Consider the following 15,362-nt stretch of genomic DNA (forward strand, 5'->3'; position numbering starts at 1 on the left):
TGAATTTCCATTACCTTTCTTCAAGACCCCTGTTCACCTGCAATTTCATTCTAAAGACTGACAAGTAAAATACCTACGCTACTTCTAAAATGAAGTGCTACAAGGAACTAGATTTCATCATGGCCCACAGTTCCCATCAATAAAATAGCTGGTGATACACATTTCTATTTTCACTCATTTTAGTTCTAAAATGTTAGCCTAAAATTTAGCTCATAAATGAAAGTGAAGTAAGTATTAAGTTTAAGCTTCAGTCCAGTGAACAAGCTTAGGCAGAAAGGCAAGGCAAATGTGCTACCAGTGCTGTCCTCTTACCCACAAAACACAAGGAGCCAGGTTTTCACAAAATGTATGGCCTGAGATTCTTCAAAGAGAGCATCTTTTATTGCTAACTTGAGTATTAGACATGGACAAAACTAGGAACATTTTATTAGTAAAAGATCTTTAAAGTTTCTCTCCCTCCTCCCAACTAGCTGCATTTTCTAAAATCGCCAAAGACCATACGTGCACTACACATACTCTCTGAATTTCATCAAACCGTACTTCTAGGAGCCTATCACTGCTATACCATCACCCCAAAGTTATTAGATGTTTCAGAGCAACAAAACTGCTCAATTAATGAATTTCTCAAGAAATGCAAAGTACTTCATCCATTCTCATAGAATTGTGGTTCAAGTCAGAAAGAACTTTCGGAGAAGATCTGGTTGCAGGTCCTTCTCAGAGAAGAGCCACTATAAGGGAGGTTGCTCAGGGCCCTCCCTGAACATCTCCAGCAAAGGGGATCCTCCCATCCCCTGCTTGCTCTCTACTCTCTCATTGGCTGGCAATATGGACCCCATTTACCTGTCTCTTCCTAAGGATGAGTATCACAGAATCACAGAATTGTAGGGGTTGGAAGGGACCTCTAGAGATCATCGAGTCCAACCCCCCTGCCAAAGCAGGCTCCCTACACCAGGTCTAGGCATCCAGGCAGGTCTTGAATATCTGCAGAGAAGGAGACTCCACCGCCTCCCTGGGCAGCCCGTTCCAGTGCTCCGTCACCCTCACCGTAAAGAAGTTCTTGCGCACATTTGTGCGGAACTTCCTATGCTGTACTTTCATCCTATTACCCCTAGTCCTGTCCCCACGCACTACTGAAAAGAGCCCAGCCTCACCACTATGGCCCCCACGCCTCAGGTATTTATAAACCTGGATCAAGTTCCCTAAGTCTCTCCTCATAGGGGAGATGCTCCAGGCCCTGAGTAAGCTCACCTTGCTCAACATCCCCTCCTACATCATCATGTGCTCCATGCCTGTTATTTTGGTGGCCTTCCACTGGGTTCACTCCAGGATGTTCACACCCTCCTTATCTCTCAGAGCCCAAAGATGAGCACAGCAGTCCCAAGGCAGGATCCCAAGTACTGAACGTAGGGAAATACTTGCTTTTCTTGATCTACAGATCACAGGCTACATAAGTACATCCCCTGAACTCTCCTCCCCCCCCCCCCCCCCCCCCCCGAAGTTGTTCTGTCTCAGGGTATACAGGGGTATACAAGTGAATTCTGTCCAAATTACTGGATGCATCACCATTTGCCCCTTCCCAGGTCCTTTCCTGCAGATTTTCTGCAAAGTTGCTTAAAAAGAAATGAGCTCATCCAGACCTGAAGTACTAAAGGGCTTATTTTTCCCAGAAGCTGGGTTCTGCATTTGCTAAACTTTATTACGTTCCCATAAATCCACTTCTGTAAATTAAGGTCCATCTGAACATACTTTTTGATACGCAACTCCTGGCTACTTGCTCTTATAAGTACTTCTGAATTCGAAGACATTTATTTGAAGAGCAAAAATCACATGCTTTCTTAATGTTTTACAGCAAGAGAATCATAGACTTAGTAACTAAGTTTCTTATTGCAAGGTTCCAGACAAAACATTCTGGTACCTTACAGATTTTTCATTGTTCTAAGTGACAGGAGCTAAAATAAAAGTAATAGAAATAAAAAGTGAAAACATTCCCGAGATGATTGCTCTTTTTCCATCTGGCTCAGTAGAAGCTACTTGATTATGGTCAACTTGAACAGGGGGGCTGGACCAGATAACCTCCACAAGTCTCTTCCAACCTAAAGTATTCTTCAGTTCTGCAATACATTTGCCATACAACTTTCTGATTTGAAAAGAATTAAGCCTACCCAAGCAGTCATGAGCTACCTTCTTTCTGAAATAGCAAAAAGACCTGATAACCATTCCCAGAATTGCAATGCTGGCTACTAAAGGCAGTATTACAAAGTAAGCACTGAGCTCTAAAATGTTTATTTTTAAGCCCTGCTTACTGGTGGTTACTCTAAATTCAGGCAGACATGCCTGAGCAGTATTCCATGGGTAAACCCAGAACTCCAGTTCAGCTCTTTGCCTAAAGACACATAGCATCCTCCCTCCACCAAATTTCTACTCTCCACCAAGCCCCCTTCATTTTCTTCTCCCACAAGACCCACACTCATTCAAAGCACCAAAATCACTCATGAAAACAGCTGCTTGTGCAAGCAAGTCATTCAGGTTAATGTATGTGTTTTTACAGGTCACCAACCAGAACACTGAATACCAAAGACTTAAGTAAACAAGAGAACCAAATACACTGTCATGTAGGAGTTATGTGGTAAGCAAATCAAATCAAGAAGTCAGACTGGTTTTTCTAGACTAATATGGTCAGGATATAATCCCGCATGTTTTTCAAGGTATATGCCTTACACTATTCTGTTAACTTTTGTGCCTATTTTGTATAGGATTTAAAGCTCTGATCAGCTGTGTTTTACATCCAATAGCATTGAGAAAAGCAGATTTTTTTTTAATGTATCTTCTAGTATTGGTCTCACAGACTTTCACACAGTGGAATCATGTATCAGCTGCAGCTACACTGGAATGGATTATCTGAGCAATAGTTCAGACTTTTCTTCTCAGCTGAGAACTGCACTTAAATATCATTAAATATCATTAAATTTACAAAGCATTCTTTATACTCAAATATTTCAGAGGGAAAAAAATTAAGTAACAGAGCATATGATTTTAGGTCCTGTTGCAAAGACATGCCCTTCAGAAACAGTCTTCTAAGTAGGGACGCCTGCTGAATTCGGCTTAGGTATTTTCTACCAAACAAGATGAAGACAGCAGCCTTGTTTCTGTATAATTATTTTTACTATACATTTAAGCAAACGTACCATCAACATTGATTTACATTTTTGTGAAAGACATTTATTGAATAAAAAACCCCGTTACATTCAGCCTTGTTATAAATGATTACACGCAAAGAAAGTCCAAATACGTGATGACTGAGTAGTCTAACTGGCTGAACATTTTCCGAACTTACATTACTTATGAACACTTATTTCCCAACTGTACAATAATAAAATGCAAAAATATGCTTTGTCTTCCCATTAATACTGTAGTCAGAGGGATTCTTTACTTTTGGCATTAATGGCAGCCCACACTTCCACATTTGTTATTAGTTCACATGTTAAGTGCGGGACTTCCCATATTAGCTACAATGCATTTGGAAAACAGAAACCCAAACAGCAGAAACATATATGCAAAGTGTTCACTTTGATCCAAAAATCTGTGGGTCAAAGTTGAAGACTGCAGACTTACAAGTACCAGCACACGTGTTGAGGCACCACGGCTGAGGTTCAGAAGAGGGCTCCCATACAAAACAGAGATTAACCACGTAGCAAAGCCCAATCCAGAAACCCCACTGGGGGCTCCCTAAGCTATCGCACCTCCTAACTGTACATCATGGATATCCACTTCTGAGACGTCAGGCCATCAAGTCAAGATACTAAAAGACTCTTTTGCAAAGTGAGATATGAAAAAAAACTCCTATAGTCTTTACAGGAACTTTATTTATAAGGTCAAGCCATTGAAACAAATGTACCTGTAGTCTTTGTACAAAATTAAACACCAAAAAGCTTAAGTATAAAACTACAGTTTCATTTCTGTACAAGATGGGAAAAACATTGTAAAACCTCAACTCATTTGCAGTTTAATCAAACTCCTGCACCTCGCTTTCCATCACAGCCTCACTGCTGAACGCTGACATTTCATGTCATAAATCCTCTAAGATAAGAGTAAAAACTGATTTGCACAAAAGAAATCAGAAATAACTTTATATACACAACAGAAAGCCTTTTAGGAGTACAAAAATAACATCTAGATGCCAATTAGTTACCATGCTTTGACAATTCCAAGTGCCTAAACATGCAAGACAGTAATGATGGTCTAGAATAATTCTGCATCTGTAGAATGGTTTAAACTATGAAAGACATTAATGTGCCATTAACTCCTTTTACTTTCAGAATGGATATATACTCAATTTCTTTTTTTAAAAACCAGTAATGCAGTATTCCAGTCTCAGCATGTATATCCACAGATAAACAGCTTTCATCTTGATTTTTAAGTCTCCTGCAAGCTAGTAATGCAGACTAAAAAGCTGTGATGATTCTAATCCATCTAATTATTCAAAGCAATCCAAGATGTACAAAAACTATTAAAAAAAAAAAGGGAACACTTATTACCATGCACAAAACATAAGAATGTTCAACTAAAACATGCATTAAATGCATGTTTTGTTGTAGGTTGGTGGTTTTTTTTTTTTGCTTTAAAAAAGAAGATAGACGACACGATTTACATTAACACTCTTAGCTTTAGATCAGCAGAATCAGTTCTGGCTAAATACCACAAGGGTAAGACACATTCCTTTTGCTGGTGCCTATCGTATCTTCAAATCCATGGAAACAAAATCAGGATTCTTCCATTTCCCAGTCAAATCAGATCATGAAATCAACTGAAATGAGAAACGTATTAGTTTTCTCCTTTCTCTGCATCTACCTACAATGTACATAATGCCTCTCCCTTAGCATCAGGGTATCAAGAAAATGCACTCAACTTTTGCTGTCATGAAAGCCCAAGAACATCCCTCCAGCAGACAAATGACTTGTGTCTGCTGATAACAACACATACGTATGTATGCACAGCACACAGATGTAACTATTATCTAGACAGTCATGTATTATTTCAACGCCTGCAAATGAACCCACAAGAAAAAACCTCATAGGCAGCTTCATAACCATGTTATCAGTGAAAAGGGACAAACACAGAGATAAGCTCTCTTTATCCAATTTCCTTCTCTTGTTTGTAGAGCTTTCCAGCCTACAAAACTTACATAATCTCTGTGTTCTTATCAGTGGATGTGGTCAGTGCACGAGTTACAAAGCAACTCACAGCCAAAGCCGCAATTGGAAGAAAATGCAGCCTTCAAAATCAAAAGTCATCATCAAAAATTGGGAGAGCTCTAATTTTAGTTCTGGTTACTAAAGAAACTCAAAGTAGTAGTTTGAGTAGTTTGCTAAGGAAAAAAAAAAGTCTGGACTGGTTATTTTAGAAAGAGAAATACAGAAAAAAAATCCAGTAGCCACAAAACAAACAATAACAACAACAACAACCGATAACCAACAAAACCACTCAACACACCCCACATAAGGGGAGCCAAAAAAGAAGGGCAAAAAAGCAAATAGCCTGTATTCGCATTTATCAAAACAATGAGGTTTGGGATGCTCCCAACACTACACAGGAGGCGAACTGGTGTAAAACTATATCATGTCAACTTCTAGTAGACTTGGAAAAAATATATCTCTAGACAATCAAGTCTTTACCTCTTTGACTGTTTCTTTAATGAAGTCTTTTCTGTCAGATAAGTCATAACTGGGATAATTCTCATACACCTAGAAAAAAAAGAATAACAAAATACAACCTTGAGTTACTCATTTTCAGTGTAGTTTATGAACAGAAGCTTAAAATAAGAGCAAAAAAGCAGTGCTGTACTTCTAGTATCACAAAACTCTGTTAATGATGGGAGACTCTGTTTATTTCCTTGTCTTTATTTTGACCATGAAATTTAAATAAATCTATTTCTCATGTCTGGTCACTGACTAAATTGGTATTGTCAATACATCAACAAATTGGAACACCTAACCAGCCATGCCAAGCAAATAAAGAATTCTCCAATGTTTGTCTTACATGTTTTCTAAGCAGACAAATACCCTCTTTAAAAAAAAAATAAAAATCAAAATGAAGCCTCAGTGCCCACTATTTATTTTTTTGGTAATAAGTGGAATTGTTATATTCCAAGTTACCAATATAAGCATAGATATATTTAAGTGCTGTTCTCCAATTGCTCTTTGGTTAACCATCATGAATGAGAAGTGAAGGGATATCAAACAAGTTAAACAACAACATCCACCACGAATGCCAATACCAACAACAAATGCAGAAGACTTTATTCCAGCTCACCACATTTCAGACTTATCTTACCCTAAGAAGGGACAAGGTAACAGTGTTCTCTGTGTCATGGTCACTTTTCCCTTCTCCACCCACATTCCTCAGCTCCTGTCTTGCATCTCAGTGGCTTCTTTGCATAGTTCATACAACCCATTATCTCAGCTGAAAACCATTCACTTACTCTGCAACAGTTGCACTGAACAGACTCAGAGGATACAGGAGCAAAGAGCAAGGCGAGCAGGAGAAATGTGCACAGAGCAGGACACAGACATTCCCTTTCTACATAAAAAATCTGCACTGTCTTAACAGCTCTAATATTTGCACCTTAATACACAGCAGTTGTTTAGAAGGTAACAGCACTGCTTTCCATGTAGCTATTTTTGATTTAGAGATTTTCATTCCCCAGTGGAACATTCAGCATTGCATACCTTAAGATTAAAGCTCTCCTTGTAGTAGCTGTTAGTAAATAAATCAAGGCAAAACCATTTTGTTTCAGAAACGCGTAGAGTGTAAGCCAAGGCTTACAAAAACAGATGACAAAAGTCAACTTACAGACAACTCACTGTCCCCCAAAAACTGCTAAATCACTTGCTTACCTCCTTGCAGATTTGTTTCATTGTGACTTCCTCCAAATTTGCATTGGCCAACAATTTCTTGACAGTTTCCTTAATTTCTTCATCTGTGGGTGGTTTCTTCAGCTTTTTAATTAAAGGTTCATTATCGGAACTATCCTCAGATTCGCTTTCTAAATATGAAGAATAATTCAGATTATAATAAAAGGTATTAAACTTGCTTGCATTCTTTCTCCAGAACAAAAGCTATCAGAACATCTGATGCAGATGTTCACCCTTAAAATGGATATCTTGCCAGACCATCATTTTATAAATAAAGCTAATGTTATCAGTATTACACTTACTGAACTTATACACCTGCATTACTGTTTTTAAACTATCAGTTTATAAATCAATACATACTCTAGGAAGTATGGATCTGTTTACATTCATCTATCAAAGCAAACCAACAACACTTATGACAGCAATTCAAAACAGAGGCCCTAAAACAATACTTATTTGCTTTAAAAAGGAGTTTAGATTCCTTTTCCTGGTGGCACTGCTCACTAGGGTCTCATAATTTTACAGTGCTGTAATACCAAACATGCCATCAGAAAGCAGCACTCAAAACAAACAAGGAGAATCATTAAGGGAGTGAAAAGGAACAGGACAGTCTTATAATCTTTTCCAGCAGTAAAACACTGAGACTGAGTGACTCCAGCACACCGTCAGTGCCTCTATTCTCAGACAAGATGCCAATAAGTGAGATAATGAGCTTTCAAAATGACCTCCTTAACACTGAGTTTTGTACTGTAGATGTACACTCAAAATAGAAATGCAGTAGGAATAAATAAGATACTAAGCAGAGACTGTACAACACACATATACGCAAAGCACTTATATAACATCATATATATATTGCAGTGGTAAAATGAAGTGTACAAACACACAGTCAATCATGTTAGTACCATTGGCAAACTGAAAAATATTAAGCTCAGCACAGACTACCTAACAACTGAGAAACAAGGCTGGGAAAGAAGCTGAGCATATATATTATTTTATCTGAGAGTTGCTGCTTTTCTTAACTCCCTGAGAAATGAAGTAGTTAGTTTTAATTGATTTCTTTGTGAAAGCACACATTTGCTGGTGTCGGCATTAAATGCTTGTGGAACACAGATGTATGCTGGATTAGTAATGGATACAGCAACTGGGATGGCTTTTTAACTCCAAGAGGGTCAGAGAATTTAAGGCTATAAAGAACTTCCAGAGATCATTTGGCTGAAGCTCCTCCTCAGAACAAGGCCACTGCTGAGTGGGCTGCCTACACTGTATACATGCATTTGTCAGATGTAAGCAAAATAAGAGCAACAGGATGTATACCTGTATGCTGTGGATATCAAAAGCTGCTGAATAGGAGACTAAGTTGGATATATACACTACAGCATCAATTATAAGATTTAAGTAAAGTTTAGTAGAACATAAGACAGAACCAGGCTGATACTTTAGATGCATAGACATAAAAATGTATTTTTTTCTAAATTACCATTGAAAGGAAAGAAACATCAAATCCATAACTCGGCAAACTCCATTAGATAAAGAAGCCTGTCTAAGCATCCCTGCTAAGGTACAAGATCATGTATGATAAAAGATTTAAAGCCATTTACCTTTTCTAGAACTGTTCTGATTCTTTTTAGTAGTGCTGCTATCTGCCTTCTTGACGTTAGCACCCTTCACAGTTTTTTTGGGTTTGGAAGTCACCTTTTTAGATCTGTCTCTCTTAGATGCTTTTCTAGGGGGCTATAAGAAAGAAAATGGAAGATTAAAATGGTGATTTATAACTGATTAATCCATACCCCTCTTAAGCAACAGAAATCATCCCTTCTGTCAGTACAAACTACATCAACAACACTAATACATTTTACTAGCGATATCTACCTCTAAACCATAGGGTGAAAACATTCACATTCTTATGAATTTCATGTTGTCCCTCTATACAGACTCAAACTAGAGCCTTCTGATTATGTTCATAATTTAGCCATACTGCAACCTTCTATTTGTAATTAGTTACCACATAATAGTTTGGGTTTGAGGGATCCCGTGCCATGGACAGATGTCTTCCACTAGATCAGGCTGCTCAAGGCTACAGATGCTTATAATTAGAGCTTAAAAATTTCTTACAGAGTAACAACTAAATTAGTTTATATAAGTATTAACTACTACTCCCATTGATATCTGGTATAATCCCTGGAACTATTATTTAATAGAATATATTTCTTTATACTGGCTTGCTCCCTTACAGTTGCAATTGCAGCTGTACAACTAATAAACAGTATTTAGCTGTTAAGTGAATTGAAACCTTCCCTGCTTAACATCAGAAAATATATTCAGGAATCGCCCCAAACGTAACTAAACTTGCACTTAAAGTTCCTGTTAAAAGCTCAATCTCTAGTTACAAAATCTGAGGTTAAAACCAGCACTAGTATTTAAGCTTAAAAAAATACAGACGTACTCCAGGTATCTTTCCCTTCCAGATATAAAAGACTAAAAAACAAAATAACAATAAAATACTGTTGCATTAAAGAGAAGCTCTTAACTACTTCAGCCTGAGATTCCAAAAGAGCAGGGGAAACACAACCTGTAACACACTGAAGGTTATCATAAACCTAATATATATATTTTTTTCCCTCTTTATGGTATAACCTCAAAGCTCTGCAAAGGTAGGCATTTTCTGCTTCACCATTTCCTATATTCAAACTCATTTAGCATACTAGTGTTTTCATGATAATTACGCTTTTATTCCATGCAAGTCAGCTTCAACTTCCAAAGCCTTCAGCGTACACCGGGCTATTGCCTGGTGCTCATCTAACTCCTCCTACCTTTAGGAAGAAGCCAAAGAAGCCCCAGTTAGATCAACAGGGTTTACTATTTTTTCTTAAATAGCTGAATTCTTGCAAAAGTTTCTAAAAGCAGACTCCTGGCTCTGAAAGCCACGTTCCTTTCCTCACAGCAGGGAGACTGTACTGCTGAAGAGATGAACAAATATAAATTTAACTTTTAGTATTTTGCCCTCTTTTGACTCACTGTTTAAGGGAAAAGAAAAATGCAAAGTCAGAATTCTGTTTGTTGTATGGAGATGCAAACAATTTCAGTGAATCTTCTATTTAAATTAACACGAGCACTTCTGAAAGTTAGTATTTGCATAAATAGTTCAATGCTTCAAGCTACATATATCAGCTTTTCTATAGCTCAGACCTATTTACTCAGTCTGCCACTCTTGCACTTCAATAGAGGCAATGCAACCCAAGTAAATAACGATCTCAGTTTGGAGTCAAAGGCTATACATAGCTCACATAAATAATTCCCTCTGACATCAACCAACTATTTGCTGTTTGTTCTATGGCTTTGCCTATGGCTAAAAGGGAAATCCCACTAAAAAAAGAAAATATAGAATAAGAGCCTGTAGCTCCTTCTTATTTCTTCCTTTTGCACCTCAGACACACGGACTAAACCAGTGGCATCTGCACCAGCTCTCCCTGTTTTGTGTCTTTTCTGTTACCTACATCCAGGACTGAAATTGAATGCACAGTGAAAGGTTTTTCTTTTTTAAACTTAATCTCCCTGCTGTTATAGACGACTGCAATAAGTTTCAAAGAAAATACAGAAGAACAACAAATAGGGAGAACACTTTGTAAAACACAGGGATCTTTGTAAGGCTGCTTGTTTTGTTGCCTCCTTTAGCTTTGTGATCTACAGAACCTCAAAAGAGAGATCAAAACATAAGATCCAGAAGAAATGTGGAACCAAGATCTGAAAACAATGTAGCTAGCTAAGTCATAGACCGGTACTCACTTCAGAGTTAACTACTTCTAGGTATGCCCCGTCCTTGGAGGTGTTCAAGGCCCAGGTTGGACGGGGCCCTGGGCAACCTGATCTAGTAAATGTGGAAGTTTGGTGGCCCTGCCAGGCAGGGGGGTTGGAACTACATGATCCTTGAGGTCCCTTCCAACCCAGGTCATTCTGTGAAAGTATCCACTCAAATCCTACAGATACAGATACAAGTACAGACATAGTCTCACCGAAAAAGACACTGAGAATTTACTACTGAAATGAAGATTACATTAATAAAACCTTCACGAGGTGATGTAAGAATCCCATCAATTATACTTCAAGTTCTGACTGCCCTAAAATGTCAACCAGCAAATGGCTTTGTAAAGAATATAAACGAAAATCGGAACCTTTGCATTATCTCATCGATTCCCTAACCTTATAGCACTACAAAAATTAAGATCTCTTATAAATTTTTAAATGCTTTTTTTTCTTTTAAACCATTAATTTAGTAAAACATTGATTACCTCTCCAGCCTTGCACGCTCCATGAATCACCAGCTTCTTGCAATCACACCAATAAACTGCAGAGAAATGTTTTTAGCTGTATGTTGAAAAAGCAAGACAAGAGCCCTCATTACCTCCTCTTCACTTTCTTTCTCTTCTGAAGAGTCATCCTTCTCCTTCTTCTCATCCTCCTCACTGCTAGATTCATCTGACAAGATCTCTGGACACTTGGTGCGTTTTGTTTTCCTCGTTGTTCCAGTACTACTGCGTTCTTTTTTGCCACCTTTGCTTGGTGTCTTCTTGGACTTCGGCAATGGCTGAAAGCCAGGGATGCATGTTATTCACAAAGGAATACAATAGAGTATTGTAAAGAAAAATATAAATTCCTTCAAAATTAAAAACCAGACCAATTGTATGTGTGACTCTTATATCATAATATTTGTGGTAAGAAGAAATTCAAAGCACAGTGATAAATCAGAGTAAAATTAAACTGAATTTCATTTCTAAGCTAAGCATCCCTTCTATTCCCCTAATCAAAGAAGTCTTCCACAGTTAGGGATTACGTAAGCACAAATAAACATTTCAGAAGGAACATTTAACGTTACCCATAAAGGTTAACATTTTCTACTAGCAACAGATTAGCTGACAACTGCATTTTGTTGTTACTCGGTACTATCAGCATCCCAAAGGTAGGTGCGGACTTTCTACACATGACTTCTCAGTGCTTGCTGCAAATAAGTTTCCTGAACAAAAGCCTACCTACCTAGATACTGCTATTAGATTAAACATCATTATGTGATTCTACTATGTCTATTCTCTTCCACTCACCTACAGAGCACATGCTGCCTACTGGAATTTCGGAATGGCCATCCCTAATTAGCTCACACATTAATCACAAATTCTGTTTAGTGCTTTAAAGCATAAAGACAGCTGCGTTTCTTCACCAGGACAGAGTTCTTAAAACAAGCATAACCCATATCTCACCTTGCCTGAAGATTTTGGATGCATTAAGAAGTTTAAGATTCTGGTTACCAACTCACTGTTGACTCCTGATCTTTCCAAATCAAGTACTTCACAGATACTTTTCAACATTGCATTTCTAAATCTGGAGAGAGAAAAAAGGAAGAGAAAAAATAAAGTATTCAGTATCACATCATAAACAACAGATAACATTTGACTGATTTTTACCTACATCCTGATATTGATTTGTTATGACTAGATTTACTGCTTTATGTTATTTCCAAACCCTTCCAGTCCAGTTACAACCAATCTGCAGCATCATCTTCTGTTAATAGGGAAGTAGCTTATGTAGAGAAACAGTACAAACAAAACAAAAAACCACCACCAACAATCATTGCTTTGTTACACTAAATGCTACAGATCATTACATTCATTTCACAACAATTCAAGGAATAACACTGTACTTTTGATATACAGTTAGCAAAGATGGATTTTGATTCTGATGGAGAAAGGTTTTAAGTCACAGAGATGAAAGCCTGCACCACAAATGGAATGTAAATTTTGTAAAGAAAACCTGAAAATAAAAAGATGGTACAGCATGAATCAGACTGTATAAAGTAGCAAAGGAAATCATTACTTCTTTAACATCTCCTCCTTCTTTTTGTATTGGTCACTTCCTTTTTCAAATGGAAACCCGCTGAACTGACCCACATTCTTCTTTAGGGAAGCAACCTGGAATAGAACACAGATTAACTTCTAGTACATGCAGCTTAAAGGACTTCATCCAATTACGTTTGATTTTCCATAGAAGAAAAATCTGTTCTACTTTGTAGCTTACTGTCAACGAAAACTTGCGCCTACACCAGTGAACATTTACTTACACAGTTTATGCCTATATTTATCTCATGACAGCTAGATCAGAACTAAGTACTTGGTGTCTAGGTAATGTAATTCTTTTTAATAACTTACATAGAAAAATCACCTGCCAGTTTGAGCTTATGAATAATACAGTACATGCAAAACATGCTTGTGCAACTATGATTACATGAAGCCTGATGTGCATTTCATACTGTATAGCTTGCTATAGAATAGTAAACTTTCAGTATATGATGTGGTACAGCTGATTAGCTTTATTTGCTTTTTAAAGCCTTACACAGAATGCACTGTTGAAGCTCTTATTCTGCATGAAGAATTTAGGTATTTACACATACCACCCAACTTACAAGGTTGGTCATTAAGCCTTTAGCTCAGTCCTGTTCACTCTTTCATCATAATAAGACAGTCCTTACAATGAGAAAAATCACTCCTATCTAAAACCAAGAATAAAGTTCCTTAGCCTTTTCTTCATCTCTTCTTAACAAAAATGTTTAAAAGAATCCCCAAATATTATTCTTCTGAGGTATTTTTAACATTATCATGTATGACCTGGAATCACTTTCAATAGTTTTACAGATCTTCTTTCTGGTGTTTCTACACTGGTTGAAAATTTTACCAAGGCTAAGCTCCTTTTATTCTGCCCAGAACCTATAGAACATTTGCAGATGGCATCAGTATTTTTCATTAAACGTTAACTACTTTCCGAATCACGTACAGAATGTGCATACAAAACAACATCTGATTTTCTTCACCTTCAATGGCATTCCGAGATTCCTAATTTCTGATTAAATACAATTTTCAATGAAATCATACTGATATTTCCAAATGGTACATATTTATATGCAAACATGTTCACTTATATTTTAGCTCAGAGGCACAGCTTTCACAAAAATTAATGGAAATACAGTCAATCTTTAAATTATTCAATTTTCTAGGACTAGAAATATTTTAATATATACTTCTATAATCAGAAAGCACAAATTCGTTGTTAAAAGTCCTGTAAAACACTGACTCTTGTCAATGATGGGGCATACTTTGTACTTCAAGACAAGGCTCTAACACAAGGTTCTAACCTAATGAGTGATTATCATTTTAGGTTAGGACATAAGGGCTACTAAGAATGAATCACACAATTATCAAGTTTGGAAAAGACCTAGAAGATCAGAAGACCTAGAAGACCTAGAAGTCCAACCATCACCAATACTTCCCAGCTAAATCATATTCATCAACACAACATCCAAACATTTCTTGAACACTCCCATGGTCGGTGACTCTACCATCTCCCTGGGCAGTGCATTCCAATGCCTGACTGCCCTTTCTGAGAAGTAATACTTCCTAATGTCCAGCCTGAATCTCCCCTGGCGCAGCTTAAAACCATTCCTTCTAGTTCTGTCATTGATTACACGAGAGAAGAGGCCAAATGGTTTAGAAACAGAACAGATACAGTTTTTTTTTAAGAGAGAAACTTCCTACAATGAATAGAATCTTGTCACATCACTTCATGTCTTCCACCTATCTCTGTCACTTTAGCAGTTGATGCTACCTGATTTATCCAAGCAACAGGTCTTACAGGAGTACCAGAGCATTGCAGGAAACCTGAAGACTGCCCAAATAATCATCAAGGGCAATTACTTGTTTTTAGGGAGCCAAGACAGCAGGAATCTATGTAAGCTTAAAAACAGCATGAAAATGTAGCTTTATTAGATGGATCGTCTGTGTATAAGATAGAAAGAAAAACAAACCCAGGCAACATATTAATGCTGCACAAGGCAAAGACTATTCAGGAGACTTCCTGTGAAATAACATGTTTTAGACAGTAGGAACATAGAAACTGGAGCACTATGAGAGTGACCTAAGGACTCATACCACTGGGACACTAGAGCAATAGCCTTTAAAAGCTAGCTGAATTCTCCATCAAGTCTACATCCAAAACGGGAGCACAGAGCAAAGTGGGATGGAGCTGCACCCAAGTAAATGGTGTGGGATGTAACAGTCCGAGTTGTGTTTCAATTGCACTTCTGTCTAACTAGTAACATTTTAAAGTGCTAAATACCAGTATACAGTCATATAATTTTGCACATAATTATGAAACTGCTAATAGTCACAGGTCCATTAGCTGCTCGTGTTAATAAATAATTTACTTAGTAGTTGGTAATAATAGTTACTGAGTTGCTAGATTCTTAGTAACATACAGCACAGCCAATAAACTTTATGGTCTCCTCACAGAATCACAGAATGACCCAGGTTGGAAGAGACCTCAAGGATCATGTAGTTCCAACCCCCCTGCCTGGCAGGGCCACCAAACATACACATTTACTAGATCAGGTTGCCCAGGGCCCCGTCCAAC

At 37.6% G+C, this 15,362-nt stretch overlaps 1 protein-coding gene across 2 annotated transcripts in view; it reads right to left on the bottom strand.

Annotated features, from left to right (window-relative positions):
• Window positions 1–12,908, bottom strand: part of DEK (DEK proto-oncogene) — a 36,635-nt gene extending 23,727 nt beyond the window's left edge. Inside the window, exons 1-7 of one of the 2 annotated variants that reach the window (XM_015854739.2) lie at window positions 12,777–12,908; window positions 12,164–12,284; window positions 11,314–11,496; window positions 8,513–8,645; window positions 6,894–7,042; window positions 5,673–5,741; window positions 3,194–4,804 (exon numbers count right to left, since the gene is read on the bottom strand). In XM_015854739.2, coding sequence (XP_015710225.1) covers window positions 4,793–4,804; window positions 5,673–5,741; window positions 6,894–7,042; window positions 8,513–8,645; window positions 11,314–11,496; window positions 12,164–12,284; window positions 12,777–12,787 — 678 coding nt within the window. In that variant the 5' untranslated portion in view covers window positions 12,788–12,908 and the 3' untranslated portion in view covers window positions 3,194–4,792. Of the gene's footprint in view, window positions 1–3,193; window positions 4,805–5,672; window positions 5,742–6,893; window positions 7,043–8,512; window positions 8,646–11,313; window positions 11,497–12,163; window positions 12,285–12,776 lie in introns of those variants that run through there. The other variant, XM_015854738.1, reaches the window with a different exon arrangement.
• Window positions 12,909–15,362: the final 2,454 nt, after the last annotated feature.

The sequence above is a fragment of the Coturnix japonica genome, chromosome 2 (genome assembly GCF_001577835.2).
Source record: "Coturnix japonica isolate 7356 chromosome 2, Coturnix japonica 2.1, whole genome shotgun sequence".
Classification (NCBI taxonomy): domain Eukaryota; kingdom Metazoa; phylum Chordata; class Aves; order Galliformes; family Phasianidae; genus Coturnix; species Coturnix japonica.